A 15,307-nucleotide genomic window follows, 5' to 3' on the forward strand; every position below is an offset into this window, starting at 1 on the left:
TGGTGCTGAGAGGATTGCTTTCTTAGTATCTTTCCTCTTTTTTCTGTTTTAAACCAGATTTTATTGGCATTTAAAATTTGTCACAGTACTAATCTGTGTGGTACACTATACTCTAACTTCCAACTAGTATCTTGTTCCTTCCCCCCGCCCTCCACCCCTCCCTCTTGAGTTGCTTCTGTGCGTTACCCTCTCTTCTCAGGTGATTGACGTCTAGTATATCCCTACAGTAGGATCTGTTGATCGTGTGTGTCATATGTCTTTATCTCGGCCCTGTCTCCTCTCTATCTGTCCTGCTCTTCCTCTGCCATCCGGTTTTGTGGTGGGGAGCCATCAGGTGTGAGCTGCTCCTGTCCCTGCTCAGGTACCGTCAGTTCGTCTACTAATTGTCCCCGTGCTCTGGCTCTGTCAATGGTGCCTATGCCCCCTTCTGCGCTTGCCTATTTTTTGAGCTCATGCTTCCATGTTTCTACTCTTGGTCCCCCTGACGATTATCTATTCCTAGTGATCTCCTGCATGGCTAATACCAGAGCCAGATCCTGGAATTTCACTGTCTTTTTGGTCTTGGCTGTATGTGGGAACCAGCCCGGTATGCAGTGCCCGGGGTGCGCAGGATTTCTTTATCAACTATTGTTCCTAAGATGTAGAGGACCTCTTCCCAGAATGGAGTCAACTTGGGGCAGTCCCAGGACATCTGTAGTATGTGTGCCTTTCTAAACTCACTCCTAGGGCAGGCCACCTCCTCGACATGGAAGTGCTTCCTGATGCGCGCGGGTATGAGATAGGACCTTTGTAGGACATAGTAGGTATTTAGTTTAAACCTTGCATTTCTGGTTGCTTTTAATGTTCTCTCGACTATACTCTCTCAGGCCTCCTCCGAGGGTGGGATTCCTAGATCTTTCTCTCTTTGCGATCGCAATCACTCCATCAGTTTCTGAATGTCTTGGCTCATGGCTCTTTTTAGATTAGAGAACGTTTTTATCCTTCCTGCTGATGTGGTGATATAATGGCAGCTGTCCAGTGCCTGGGGCTCCACGGTTCCTGTCCCCTAGTGCTTTCTCATACTCATGGTGATTGCCCTATGCTGTAGGAAGTGACCCTGGGGTAGATCATATTCAGCCCAAAAGTCCTCAAAGTGGAGCATTTCAGAGTTGTGGTATAAGTCTCCCGTTCTCTGCACTCTCACCTTCTCCTAGTCGTCGATACTCACCCAGCTACCCCTGTGCGGGAGGCCACATTAGTTTCCTTAATGGGAAACTCAAAAGTCTAGGTTCTTTTTTCCTGTATGCAATCTTCCCTTGGTTTTACAGATTTTACACATTCCTCAATTTGAACCTTTGGAAGCGTGTTCCCTCTAATTTCTGTCCTTCAAGGTGCTATTTCTTTGGCCATAACATAAAGGTTTGAAGAACTAACCTCTCTGTATTTCTTGGCTGCTTATCTCAGTATTTCCCCAGACAATCTTTCTCTTTGTCATGGCCCCGGTTTGGTTGCCAACATTTATTCCACGTTTCATTGCTCTCAGGAGATTCTGTTACCAGTTGTTGCCCAAAGCCTTCTCCCCCAAGGAGTCTTTGCTTCATTGTTTAGATGTGCAATGGGATGTGTGCTACTTAGATCTCACTGCTTCATTTACGAAATAAAATTCTCCCTTTGTATGTTTTGGACCTTCAAAACCTATTTCTTCCCTTAGTCACTGTTTGAGATCCACCATCTCCATGGCTTCTAAACTCTCCAGCCTTCCTTCTCCTATCAGAGTTGCAGTTCCCTCCAAAGACTACTTGGCTAAATCTTAGGCAGACGCAATGGGAGTTTCCCTGTTATTTATTTGTGTCACTTCTATGTTCTTGCACCTATATCTCCTTATAATTGATGGGAGGGATCTGTGCTCTGTCTGGCTTCATAAGGTCATTTTCATGTCCTCTGTGTGCACTGTTCTGACATTCATTATTCATCAGCACTCAAGACTACTTTGCTAGCCAGTAACAAGTAGGTTGAGAAATGGTTATTAGTTACTGATAGCCCCATTCTTTGGATTCCTTCTTCCTCACCCTACTGCTTATGATGGATACATTTATGTCCTCCTTCTAAGACAATTGAGTAGACTTATGACTGGATTACTACCCAGAAATCATACCAATTGTATGACATTACCTCATCCACATTGTTTTAAACCAACCTTGTACTCTTTCCAGTGCTTTCAGTTTAGACCATTTGCAAAAAACATTTTATGAACCAACTCTCTAAATACATTACCACAACAGTGTCAAAACACCTTTCCGTAGGGGTCACAGCCATCTGTGCAAGATCAAAGTTAATTATATAGTTAGTATGTACAATTCTCAATGAACTCATTTTGTACAACTAATAGATTCCAACCAATGGCCTATGACTTTTGTCTGAATAACCATTATTATGAAGCATGCAATAAACAAATCTGGTGTAGTTTGGAGAAACACTAATAAGTGGGCTTTTATAGAATAACTTTCAGTCAGTCTTTTTAGAGTTTGCTTAAATATAATGCAAATAAAGTGCCCTATTAACAAAGGTAAACGTACACTTCTGTGTAAGTTTACTACTTTTCAGTTTTCACAAAGGTAAACTTGGACCAAAAGTCTAACTTTACTACTTTTTGGTATTCAAAAAAGGTAAACTTACACCATAAGTCTAACATTACTAGTAGTAACTGACCTTTGTGAATACTGAAATGTACTAAAGTTAGACTTTTGGTATAAGTTAGACTTTTGGTCTAACTTCACCTTTGTGAATACCAAAAAGTAGTGACGTTAGACTTCTGGTCTAACTTTACCTTTGTGAATACCAAAAAGTATTAGAGTTAGACTTTTGGTCTAACTTTACCTTTGTGAATCAGGCCCAACCAGTGAAATGTGAAAATGTTTATCAGCTCTAAGCATATTTAACCAAATATGTCAAAAATTATATTTTCTGGAAAGAGCCATTCTTTCAAATTAAAATGTATGTGTTCTTTGGCAGACCACTTGTTGGTGTCATATAATACAGAGTCAAAGTTACCTGATGTGCCCTTTCTCAATAGGATAGCAGGTTTTATTTCAGTCTGGTGACTTCTCTTGGATTCCCTACCTTACAACAAGAAGTCAGCACTAGAAAGGTCCCTCTATTGAATCAATACATGTATTAGTGATAGGGAACTAAACTTGACATTCATATGTTAAAATTGTTGTAATTTTCATAGTGATACACTTCTGAAAAAATGATTATGGTGCCACGTGTCCTAGGTAATGTATCTTCTGTGAAATACAACAATGAGAGGCCATCTCAATAAAATAACACAGTCACTGTTACTTTGAAGCCCGCTACGCGGTGCGGTGGGGGTATTGAAAGTATGAGTCTATCCAGGGAACATACTGGGAAGTTTGAACAAAACCATCCACGAAACCATCAGTTTCCTGAAATGTTGTACATACTTGGTGCGGAGCTGCTTGTTTTTAATGCAGTAGATGATAGGGTTCATCAACGGAGGCAGAAGATAGAATGTGAAGGCCAAGACCTTATAAGTTAGAGGTGAGACCACATTGGAAAACCTGTGAAGCACAGATAGGAAGATTCTTGGCACGTAGAACAAGAAGACGGCCATGATGTGGGACACGCAAGTGCTCAGAGTCGTGCTGCGTTCACCTTGTGATGCAATCCTCAACACCACTCTAAGAATCACCATATACGATAGCACGACCATGATGGCATCAGATATCATGATGGACACAACAAATAATCCATAATAGCTGTGGACTTTGACATCCGCACATGCAAGCTTGATGATTTCTTGATGTAGACACCATGCATGAGTGAGGACATTGTTGAGGCAAAACGGAAGTTGCCTGTCAAGAAGAGGTTCTGGTAGGACTAGAGTTATGGCCCTGAGAGCAATGAATAGTCCAATTCTTAAAGCCATTGATTTTGACAAGATGGAAACATATCTCAAAGGATTCCATATTGCAATGAACCTGTCTACAGACATTGCCAAGAGTACCCCTGATTCCACAATTGTAAACACGTTCAGAAAGTAGACCTGGCACAGGCAGGCATCAATATGAATCTCTTTGGATCCAAGGAGGAAGACGCTAAACATAGTGGGCATTGTGGTCATAGACAGAGCCAGATCAGTCACCGCCAGGACAAAAAGGAAGTAGTACATGGGAGAATGGAGGTTTGGCTCTGTTTTGATGATGTACAGAATAGAAATATTTCCAAGTGTCATCACACCATACAGGGAGCAGATTAGAATGGAAATCCAGATGTTATTGGGATCATTTTCCTCCAGGCCAGTTAAGACAAACGTTGAATGAAAGAAAATGCTGCTGTTGACAGATAGCATAATGCTGTAAAAGAAATAAAATTAATTCTTATGTAAAGGTAAAAAATACGTATGTGTTGTCAGTGACATGATTTTTTTTAGCATGTACAGTGAAATACAAGGCAGGATAGTGCCCGAATCTCGAAGATGAAATTTCGCCCCACACAAATATTGTGACCTAGCGACCTATAGGCGAACAAAATATCTCAAAGTAAGTCAATATAGGCAAATATAGGTTCTCTATAGTCATGTCCACATATATGTACCTTGTTATTGTTATGTTATTTGTATACTTCTATAGCGCACGGCCACTCTACTGGAGTATCCCGGCGCTTTAACGAAGGCACCCTACCAAAGAAGGGAGAGACATAACACTAAGAGGGCGTGCAAACACAGAAACAGCATCAAATTAAGGGAAAAGCCAAGTCTTAAGGGCCTTACGGAAGGACAGAAGACTAGAGGTCTGTCTTAAAGAGATTGGAAGATCATTCCAAGCATGAGGAGCCAAGTAGCGAAAAGACCGTCCTCCTGTCCTTGCCCGTTTGATAATGGGAACACTCATTTTTGATAAGGACGAGGATCTGAGAGATCTGGGGGGGTTATACCAAGACAGTCGTTTGGAAATATATTTGGGGCCTATGCCATGTAGGGCCTTGAAAGTCGTGGTCAAAGTTTTGAATAGAATCCTTTTAGCAATTGGGAGCCAATGCAGTGTGGAAAGAAGATCAGTGGCTCTGGCTTTTCTTGGAAGACCAAAGATGGCTCGGGCTGCAGAATTCTGGGCGATTTGCAGACGCCTGACCAGATATTTGGGAAGTCCCAGAAACAAAATATTTGCATAATCCAGCCTAGAGCCAATCAGTGCCTGGACAATAATTTTTCTGTGCTGGATAGAGACTAGAGGGAGAAATTTACGAAGCATCCGCAGGATGCCGAAACATTTCCCAGTGAGAGATGAGATATGTGGTCCGAAAGATAGCTTGTTGTCAATCACCACTCCCAAATTTTTAGCTTTCACAGACGAGCTAGTGGAAGGAAACATATCTTGCGGCCACCAGGTTTTCCAATCAGGCTCAGATGTGCAGCATGACTGCATAATATATCTATCGGATGTATGACGGTACAATTCATACTTTACAACGCATTCCATTACAACGCATGCTATTACAACAAATTTTTAAAAACTACCTTTCCAACGCATCCCATTACAACGCACACTACCTTTACAACGCATACCATTACAACGCATAACATTACAATGAATGTGTGGTAAGTATTGGATAGTGTAGGGGTAAAAATTACTATTCTAACTCCAGGGGGGTGCAACAGTAGGGTAAGTGTTGGATAGTGTAGGGGTAAAAATTACTATTCTAACTCCAGGGGGGTGCAACAGTAGGGTAAGTGTTGGATAGTGTAGGGGTAAAAATTACTATTCTAACTCCAGGGGGTGCAACAGTAGGGTAAGTGTTGGATAGTGTAAGGGTACTATGCGTTGTAATGTTATGCTTTGTAATGGTATGCGTTGTAATGACATGTGTTGTAGTGGTATGCGTTGTAGTGTCATGCGTTGTAATGGTTGCGTTGTAATGGCATGCGATGTAATGGATGTTGCGTTGTAAAAGTTTTGTTGTAATGGTAGTGCGTTGTAAAAGTTGTGTTGTAAAGGTTGTTTCCCATATCTATCTATCTATCTATCTATCTATCTATCTATCTATCTATCTATCTATCTATCTATCTATCTATCTATCTATCTATCTATCTATCTATCTATCTATCTATCTATCTATCTATCTATCTATCTATCTATCTATCTATCTATCTATCTATCTATCTATATATCTATCTATCTATCTATCTATCTATCTATCTATCTATCTATCTAGCTATCTATCTATCTATCTATCTATCTATCTATCTATCTTTCTAACTATCAATCAATGCATTGATCAATCAGTTGATCAATCTATCACCACAAACACCTCGGTCCGGGTTATGTATGTCATGTTATGTATGTTGAGCGGTCACCACTAGGTAGTATTTCATAGGAACGTGTTCCCGTGGGGAAAATGCAACACTAAGCACAAGCATCAGACACTTTTTGTGCTGTCCTTTCACACATACTTTGTAGATTCCAAGTTTCCGCTGAAAAAGATTTCTAGAGGTCCACCATTTTTTGCTTTGGTTTCAGCCAAGTCAGCATGGGCGTCCGCAGGGGGGGGCAAGGAGGGGCGCTTGCCCCCCCCTGGAGCGACCCTCCTTGCCTCCCCTGGGACGCCCATTAAAACCGTGACTTCAAGACGGGGTTCTCACTCTCTTTCCTCTCCTTTCTTTTATTTGCTTCCCTGTGAAATGGATCCAAAAAAGAAAGACCCTTTTGCTGGAAATGTCATATTTTTCTGACATTTTAATTCCAAAGTGCAGCATTGGGAATAAAAGGCTAAAAATATATAAATAACTAAATAAAGTAAGACAGAGTGGTAGCAGACTGGCCAAACTGATTTTATTCACACTGAAACACATTAGCGCCACTTTTACAGAGTTTGCCAGCGAAGCGCTATTTTTGTTTTCTTGTCTTTGTTTTCCCTGGACTTGGAACAAGTGCACCAATCCTGGAGGTACTACAATGTGTGGATTGGAAAACAAAATGTGTGCTGCGGCTCTGTGTCCAGGGATGTGGTCTTTTTACCATACTGCTTACGTTTTGTAAGGATATAAACAATGGCCATTGAAATGGGTCCATTCAGGGCCCTGTAGTCGTGTCCTTAACTTTTCAGGAAAAAGCACTCACTGATTTCTGAATAGTGAGTGCAAAAGCATTAAGGTAACCATGTTGTTCCTGCTTACATTTCCCATGGTTTGCAAAATTTTGCATTCCCTATAAGTGTTTGCTTTTTCCAGGATGTTGTTACTTTTTTTTTTTAGGCCGCATATTGCTCTTGTCTAGAGCGTAATTTAAATTGAGCCGTATCCAGGTGTTTATAGCGGGCACCAATTGGGTTGTAGTTGAAGACAGTGGGAGTTTTTCTCAGTGGGGCAGTACGGTGTTCAGTGGGGGAGAGGATGTGGCACTATGGTCAGAGCTGCTGAATTTGGAACTGGGAACCAGGTTTAGCCTTAATAACCAGTTCACCAGACCACTCTCCTGCGAGAGCACAATCAGATGCTAGACCTTAGAAGGCTTCGCAACACCTTCGAAGTCCTGGTGTCTTCGCACCAGCAGGTGGACCCTAGCATGACAGGTGTAGGTTAACCTTCAAGGCTTGTTCACCACTATCCATACTGAAGTTCACCTACGGTCTTGCGGGCAGGCCTATGAAGCAGCACACCCTAGAGCAACAGTGACCCTGTCACTGAGGTCACAGGATCCTAGAGAAGGGCCAGCTCTAGGGCAATGTGACCGCACTGGGTGCTGACTTTAGGTGGAGGCATCATGTTTGCAAGTATATTATGGTTTTAAAAATGCTTGCTGCCTCCTTCCTGGCCTCCAGCAATTTTCGGCAACAATAAAAATGTCATGATGACTCTGGTGATTAATGTTCTTCCTAGAGAGATCAGAACTTTGTCTAGTGGAAGTTTTGACTCATGGAAAAGTAGCTCAGAGGGTTAATGTACCGGCTGCAAAGAACATGCGCCATGCAGATCACAAAGTGCACATAATGTAAATAGGTCTGTGGGCTACTGCTTTTGTCAGAGAGATCCTTTTATTACTTGCAGTTTCTAAGTTAAAATCCAAACTTAGAACAGTGAGCTATTAACTGTAATCTAAGAGCTGCATACAAACTGCAAGGTATAAATTAGAGAGTTATGTGCCCCCCCACCCCCAGCCCCCCCCCAGTCTATGATTATCCTAATGTCCCACAAAGTGTTCTTTTGGACAGAAATCAATTCTGATTATTAAGGAGAACCCCCAACCATGGTATTACGTTTTAAATTCCGGGTATTGTGTTTCTCCAGACCAATCACTATAAAACTATACGGGCTACTAGTATGGTTGTCATGTGACTCCTACACCTTGTAGTCCTTAGTCTTATGTAACATTTTCTATACAGTGATTTACACACATATTGATTGTCTCTGTGTAATGTGTGTGATGTAAAGTGCTCTGACACCCTACAATGGTATGAGTGGCGCTGTAAATCAAATTAAATGCATCTGAGAGAGAGTGGTCATGGAAATTTGGAGGGCACAGTTAAAGGGTGGTAGTGACGGAATCCATGGCATAGGTGGTCATTGGGGGGCACTAACAAACATTAATGCACAGGACACCACCAGTGCTATTGCTGGCCCTGCCCTTGAAGCCAGTCTGCCTCACCCATAGGTACCTCCATTGACCTTGTTTCAGCAGTAGTAGCTGCAACTCACCAGGGATTGGCAATGCAGGATTTGCACGCACACCAAACTAAGTTCGCAAACTCACAGTCACCTGGCTTCATTCACAAGCACTTTTAACATGTGCTGCCTGCTGTGGGGCTACTGGAATTAATTATGCAGCAAAGGATGACAAGATTATGCAGTAGTGTTGACTAAATTATGCATTAAAAAAAAGGCTGCAGCGTAATGCAGTATATTTTCAGATATTTTATTATTTTGATGTGTGTACACATGCTAATAGTCTCTGGAAAGATTTTGCCTTATTAGTATCAGTGTAACATACAAACGCAGCAGTGAGAAAGGTGATCAGTCAACCTTTACAATAGGCCTTCCACTCCGCAGCAACACAAGTCACATTTTATATTAACTTTTGATATGTTTGAGCTACAAACAATTTATTAGTTTAAATGGTCAGATCATGCAGCATAGCTTGCATTATGAGGCAAATATGTCAGAGCCATAATTTTAGAGAAAACAATTGCAAACTAGGATATTTTGCCATTCATGTTTGAACTGCTGTTTTGGAAAAAGGGAGTAGTGCTGATGACAGAAACTCCACGGCTCGGAGACAAATGGCTTGTGTTTCCACATTTTATCGTATTTGGTCCATTCTGTGATTAGAAGCATAGCCCACTTTGTGAATATATTTTAATGTCAATAACTCATTATAACCTTAAATAATCATGTGTATCCATTGGTTGATTAAACTGGACAGTGAAATGCAAAACAAATACTAAAAATTGGGATGTCGGCGCATTCTGGCCACACCTCTGGCTCCACCCACAGTTCCAATCCTTGGGTTATTCCTGCCCTTTGATTCTCCGCCCACTGTTCCCCTACTTTTTTCCCCACTTCGACCACTGTGTAAGACTCTGCATCCCTGGACCTGTGATGTGCCGCCACTGCGGGCGGCGCATGTGCCACACATTTACGGTGCCGGGCTTCCGCATAAGGGAGCTGGCCATTATTGTATCCCTAAACGTGGGCACGTTGTCAGTTTGACATTGACTACACGTAGAGGGACTCTAAGTTTCTTTTAAAAAACTATAGCTAACATTTGGGCCTATACATTTTATTTTGTTTAAATTATTTGAATGTGTGTAAAATGTAGCAATGCCCGGGGAATTCTAGTAAAGGGAGCACCCATTGGCGAAACACTAGCGTGTGTGATTGATGCATTATTTATTACTAACTTTGACTTTGTGCTTTAACTTTGGATAAACGTTATCATGAATTCTAGCACCAAGAAGCCAATACTGGTAAATATGAGTGCTACAAATAATCCCTAACATACACTGTGCATACAGTATATTTCATCTGGTGCTTTAATCATAGGCTGTTTTAAAGTATTCTGATAAAAATCGAATCGCGCTGAAGACAGCCTTGATTGGTGTTGGATAGAGGACCCGGAAGTCTGCACACCTAGAAGACATAGATAAAGCACCTTGTCAGAAAGTTTAGCATTTTCCCTACAGGTGGTGTTTGTTGGCCTGTGGCAGGGTCAGTCACATGTCCTGGATTCCTGGCATTTAATTGAGTCTATCCCAGTTCTGCGCCCTAGTGTTTCTTGTGCCCCACCTGGCACACATCATGTCGGAGGATGGTGATGACGTTAACACTTTGCCCCCCCCTGGAAAAATGTCTGCGGACGCCCATGCAAGTCAGATATAGTCTCTGTTTCAAAAGTGGCAGCAGGAGGGAGAGGGTGTCTGGAAAGATCTATTTTTGGGCTACGAAAACACTGCCACACACCAGAGCAGACAGCCTTTGCATGTATCAATCAGATAGCTTTTGGATATTTGCCCTGTGTACAATCAAAAGGCCGGACATGCTCACTGAACACACTTTCACTTCAAATACACCAATGTCTTCTCCACACTTTGAGTTCATCAATGTTCAAAGTGCAGTTTTGAGTTATGCTTCTGGACTTCACATAGTATTCAGGTAGGTGACATTTATGCTCTATTTGGTACACAATTTCCACACAGCAGAATCAAAATGTATGTTCCACAGTGTGCATACTTTAACATGGCACATACATTCCTTTCACTCTCTTCTACCATACACTGAATGTGTGCAAAGAACACACAGTACACTCATGCAGGACCCAGTTGTACTGAACTGAAGAGACAATTTACATGGAAAAGATGGATGGCTGCTTGCCTCTCTAGATATCAAGAAAAAAGCCTGTCCTAATACTTACAAGTCACTCCGCCAATGCTGCAAGTAGTCTCCAACTCTATAGAAGACATACGTGCTGCACCCATCCAAACCACAAAGCCCACCCTGGTTCATAACACTTTACAGTATCTAACTACACAACCTCTCAACACACACATGCCTGTTGTTGTCTGCTAAGACCTAAGCAAAAATGCAAACCAGGACCAAAACACACATACAGGTTCATTCATGGCTGAGGCTCATGCCTGCCAATCATGCAGGGGCATTCTCGTTAACACAGAGCCCATACAGAACTATCAAGGGTGCGGCATCAAAATAGGAATACCACTGTAGGTCATAAGCTTGCACACACCTAAACTCTGAGACCTTTATTGAGGTACACCCAGCACCTCCAAACTAATCGGAAGTAACCTCATTTTGGGACACATACTTATGTCAGGCATCAGCATGAGAAGAGACTGCAGGAGAAGTGAGAATACTTTGGGATACTATGGTTAATGCCTCCACTTGCATGACCTAGTCTGCCTCCTCTTATATGGCTTCTCGTCTCCAGCATGGGCATTTCAAGGGCTCATATATATGGTGTAAGGCAATGCAATGCAAGTCACTGCATTGCCTTTCACTGTTTCGGGGGGTGTTCCATGGGTGTTGCGGGGGTGGGGCGGGGTTCCCATGCAACACCCGTGGGTTTTAACGCGTTCCCAGATTTACAAGGACATGTAAACCCAGCAATGCGTCAAAACTGTATGCCTTCCCAGAGAATAAACAACTTTAATTCGCCTTGTTTTTTGGGAAAAAGCATCTATGGATTGTTTCTGTGCAGCAAAGGGCCCGTTATTGCACAAAAACAATTCTGCCACCACCGCAGACACCCTTGTAACATGGAACAAGGGTGCCTGCATTGACACAAGGCAGTCAGAACAGTGCCAGCACAGTGGGAAGGGACAGGAAGGTGCCGCACATCATAAATATCATAAATATGGTGCATTCCTGCCATAAATAATCTACATAAATGGCAAACATGTAGGAACCAGAAGCCTGGTAGGCCAATTAAGCAATAACGTAAGGAATTAACCTACTTCTTCTGTCACAATGGGCACCCCGTGGGCACATATCTACTGAGTAGGCGTGGTGGGTAAAAAAACGACAGATGGGTAAAAACATGTAGAATGCCTCCCTGTGAGTCATCTGGCAATTGTTATAACAAATTATAGGTTGCCAGAATATCTCCATGGCTCAGCCTTTCTGGAACATTGGTGGAACTCTGAAATTTCTGAAACTCAAACACACAAAAAACATTCTTCGAGTTTTGCAGTTATCACACTCACTGTTGTTCTGTTTATTTCTGATTACATGCTTGCAGGTTCCAATATACATTGGTTGTTTCTTAAACTGTAAAATAAGCAGACATTCATCATCATTATATAGTTTGCACCGATACCAAATAATCAATTTATAAAGTTGAATATACCTGAATTCTATAGAATGCTTCTTGATAACTTAAGGATGTCGTCTGCAATGTTCAAACATCAGGAGAGTTCAGTGGCTGCCCTGGAAATGAAGGGACTTCTATTCGAGCCCCCTGCGCCACAGGTGGGTCACGTTTAGTATGGGAAAAAGTGACGTACTGGTGGCACAAGAGGCTTGTGAATACGCCCCCTAGTGTTGTGAGATGTGCTCTGCTGGCATTCTCCATAGGCATGCAGCCTTGCAGCGAGCATCACAAATTCTCTGGTTGCACCACCAGCCTTTCCATCCCTGGAATGAGCAGAGCCCCCTGTGAGTTCAGAGCACTGCCTGTGAGCGCGGACCGGTACATGTATGTCACTCATCATGTCAATCTTACCCAAAACATGAATACAACATACTATTGCACGATCCTTTTTTAACCCCTTCGCTGCTGCCGTCGGCCGTTGGATGTCGCACGAGCTTCCTCCCTGGTGCTGCGCACGTCCAACGGCCGACGCGGCCGCACCCGTTTCTTCGAACGTTCAGCACTGGCGCTGAACGTTCGAAGCAGCAAACGGGTTAAGAATAATTTCCCCATTTAAACACTCTGAGGCTTATTGACAAGCCCCTTGCCCTGCTGGTGCATACTTTTTAATATAGGAAAACGTGATGTACTGGTGGCTGAAGGGGCTGGTAAATAAACCCCTCTGTTTGAGCTACCAACTCAAAGTCCTACTGAATCAAAAATGACATCGTAATCAGGTTATTACATTTAACAGCATGACGCACTCTATCAAAATTATTCTGAAAGGTGAATGACCTGGAAATGTAAATGATACCAGGATAAACTTGTAGATTTGTTCCTGAAAATTTTAACTTTCACTAATTGTGCTGTCCTAGAGCCCAATCATTCAGAGCACTGTTCTTGATAACATTCATATTCACTCAAAGCTTTGATACTTCACCATATTGAACGTTTCCCATGGAACCTGCTTAGTATCCCCCTAGGTTACTCTAAGCTTTCCTTAAAAACTGCCTGAACCTAGACAAGGAATACATATTAAGACATCTGCAGCCAGTGGCAGCAGCTACTTAATGGGGGCGGAGGGGTAGATGAAGAAAACAAAATTAAAAAAATATTTACCTGCAAGCTGGCTGCTGTCTCTTGGACTTCTTTCGCTCCTTAGTTGAGTCCAGGGCAGGAACCAGGAAACACACAGGCTCCCAAACTCCCCCAGCCAATCATGGCACTTTCTTACAGCAGCCTTGTGATTGGTCTAAGCACTGTGGTTTGGTGCTCAGAGAGGGACTGAGGGGCTGTGTATGTTCACTACCCAGGCTGTGCAATACAACCGGTGGAGAACATGAAAAGTGTGCATGACTGGTTGCCTGGCTCAAGCTTCCTTGGAGTGTGTTTACCACTCCTTCCCTGATCCATGGTCTGGCCAGCCCCGCCCCACCCACACCTAAGCAGGAACGCAAAAATAAAATGATAAGAACATTGTGTTATTATCATTTTATTTTTCCTTTTTAAACTGCTCCCAGAGCAGTGGGGTGATGCTCCTACGCCTTAGCGATAATATTTCAACTCATTCCATGACCTGCTCTTGATAAAATGTATCCCCAATTAGATTTGTTTCTTTAAATTCTAAAAACTCAGACACTCACAAAGAGCTCCCATGAGAACCCATGGTATACACCTCTGTCTCTATTCTTGACAGCCCCAAAATAACCCAGAGTCCTTGGTTTATGCTACGACAGACCAGATAGAACAGGTTGTGAGGTCTGGATGGAGAGATGCCCTTGAGAGCTGGTGCCCACACTTCTTCGGCTGCTTGTGATGCTGAGTCCTTTGCAGAATCAGAGGACGACACCTTCGATCTTCGAGCAATGCCCCCGTTAGTTACCAGTAATCTTCATTACTCCGAGTCCAAGTCTGCCTCGATACAGTCCTATCCATCGAGATGTCATCTCCATCCCTCAGAACCTGTACCCTAGCTGGTTTTGAGGGCGTAAAACAAGGAGTCGATGGTACTGAAGAGTTGTAACCCCTTGGATGAAAGAGCCATGTCTTGGGCAGATGACGTGTAGTGTCTGAATGGCTGAATTCAAGCCTTTTGAAATTTCTCGATTTCTCTGGTTTATTTGCCACCTCACACGCTGTGGTCCTGCTGAAAGGTGTGGTCATTGTAAATTGTAAATGTAAATTGATACTTGTATAGCGCACTACTCACCCGCAAGGGTCTCAAGGCGCTTGTACGAATACCGCTGTGGAACCCATCCTGGCTTTCCCTGTGAGGTGTCCACTCCTGGGCACCCCCAATGTGGAGGCCAGGCATCCTTAGCATTGTGGGGGCCGTTGTGGAGATTAAGCAAGCTATTGCCCAGAGTTGCAGAGCGGGACTCCATGATTGGAATAGGCACCGAGGCGAGAATTATCAGGTCCGTGGAATTTTGAGCCCAAGACCCGCCGAAGCGGGGAATTGAACCCTGGTCCCGGGGTGGACCTCTGCATCAGGGTCTGCCGCTCTAACCATTGAGCCACACTTCTTCACTCCACAAAGCCTCATGGGCAGAGAGACCCTCAGGGCAGGACCGGACTGACGACCGGGCGTTTTGGCATGCTGCCATACTGGGGGCTGATGTCACTGCGGTGTGGGTTCATTTTGTTGACGGAGACCTGCGTGTGCTTGGAAATAAACAAAGCAAAACGAATTTTGATCAGCACACGCAGGTCCCCATCAATAAAATCAGCCTCCTGCTTGACAGCATGCCAAGACGCAGGGTAGCCAGTCCGGCCCTGACTCAGGGTGACATCACTGCAGCTGACCCAGAGTAAGTGACAGGGCAGTGACAGCTTCAGGTCCCGAGAAGAAGGGATGAAGGACCCCTGATCCGACCACCCACTGACAAGGGTGAATCTGAGTCTTTTATAATCTGCTTTGATACAGCTCTCAGTGCTACAGGTGTGCTGCT

General features: G+C 43.3%; 1 protein-coding gene across 1 annotated transcript; it reads right to left on the minus strand.

Annotated features, from left to right (window-relative positions):
• Positions 1-3,367: 3,367 nt before the first annotated feature.
• On the minus strand, positions 3,368-4,351 carry LOC144773981 (olfactory receptor 51A4-like). The gene has a single exon (XM_078659028.1). It carries the CDS (start codon positions 4,349-4,351, stop codon positions 3,368-3,370), a length of 984 nt encoding a protein of 327 aa, XP_078515154.1.
• Positions 4,352-15,307: the final 10,956 nt, after the last annotated feature.

Source organism: Lissotriton helveticus, chromosome 8, assembly GCF_964261635.1.
Source record: "Lissotriton helveticus chromosome 8, aLisHel1.1, whole genome shotgun sequence".
Lineage (NCBI taxonomy): Eukaryota > Metazoa > Chordata > Amphibia > Caudata > Salamandridae > Lissotriton > Lissotriton helveticus.

Coding starts and splice junctions, on each gene's coding strand:
- LOC144773981 (XM_078659028.1), bottom strand. CDS start 4,351: ATGCTATCTGTCAACAGCAGCATTTTCTTTCATTCAACGTTTGTCTTA.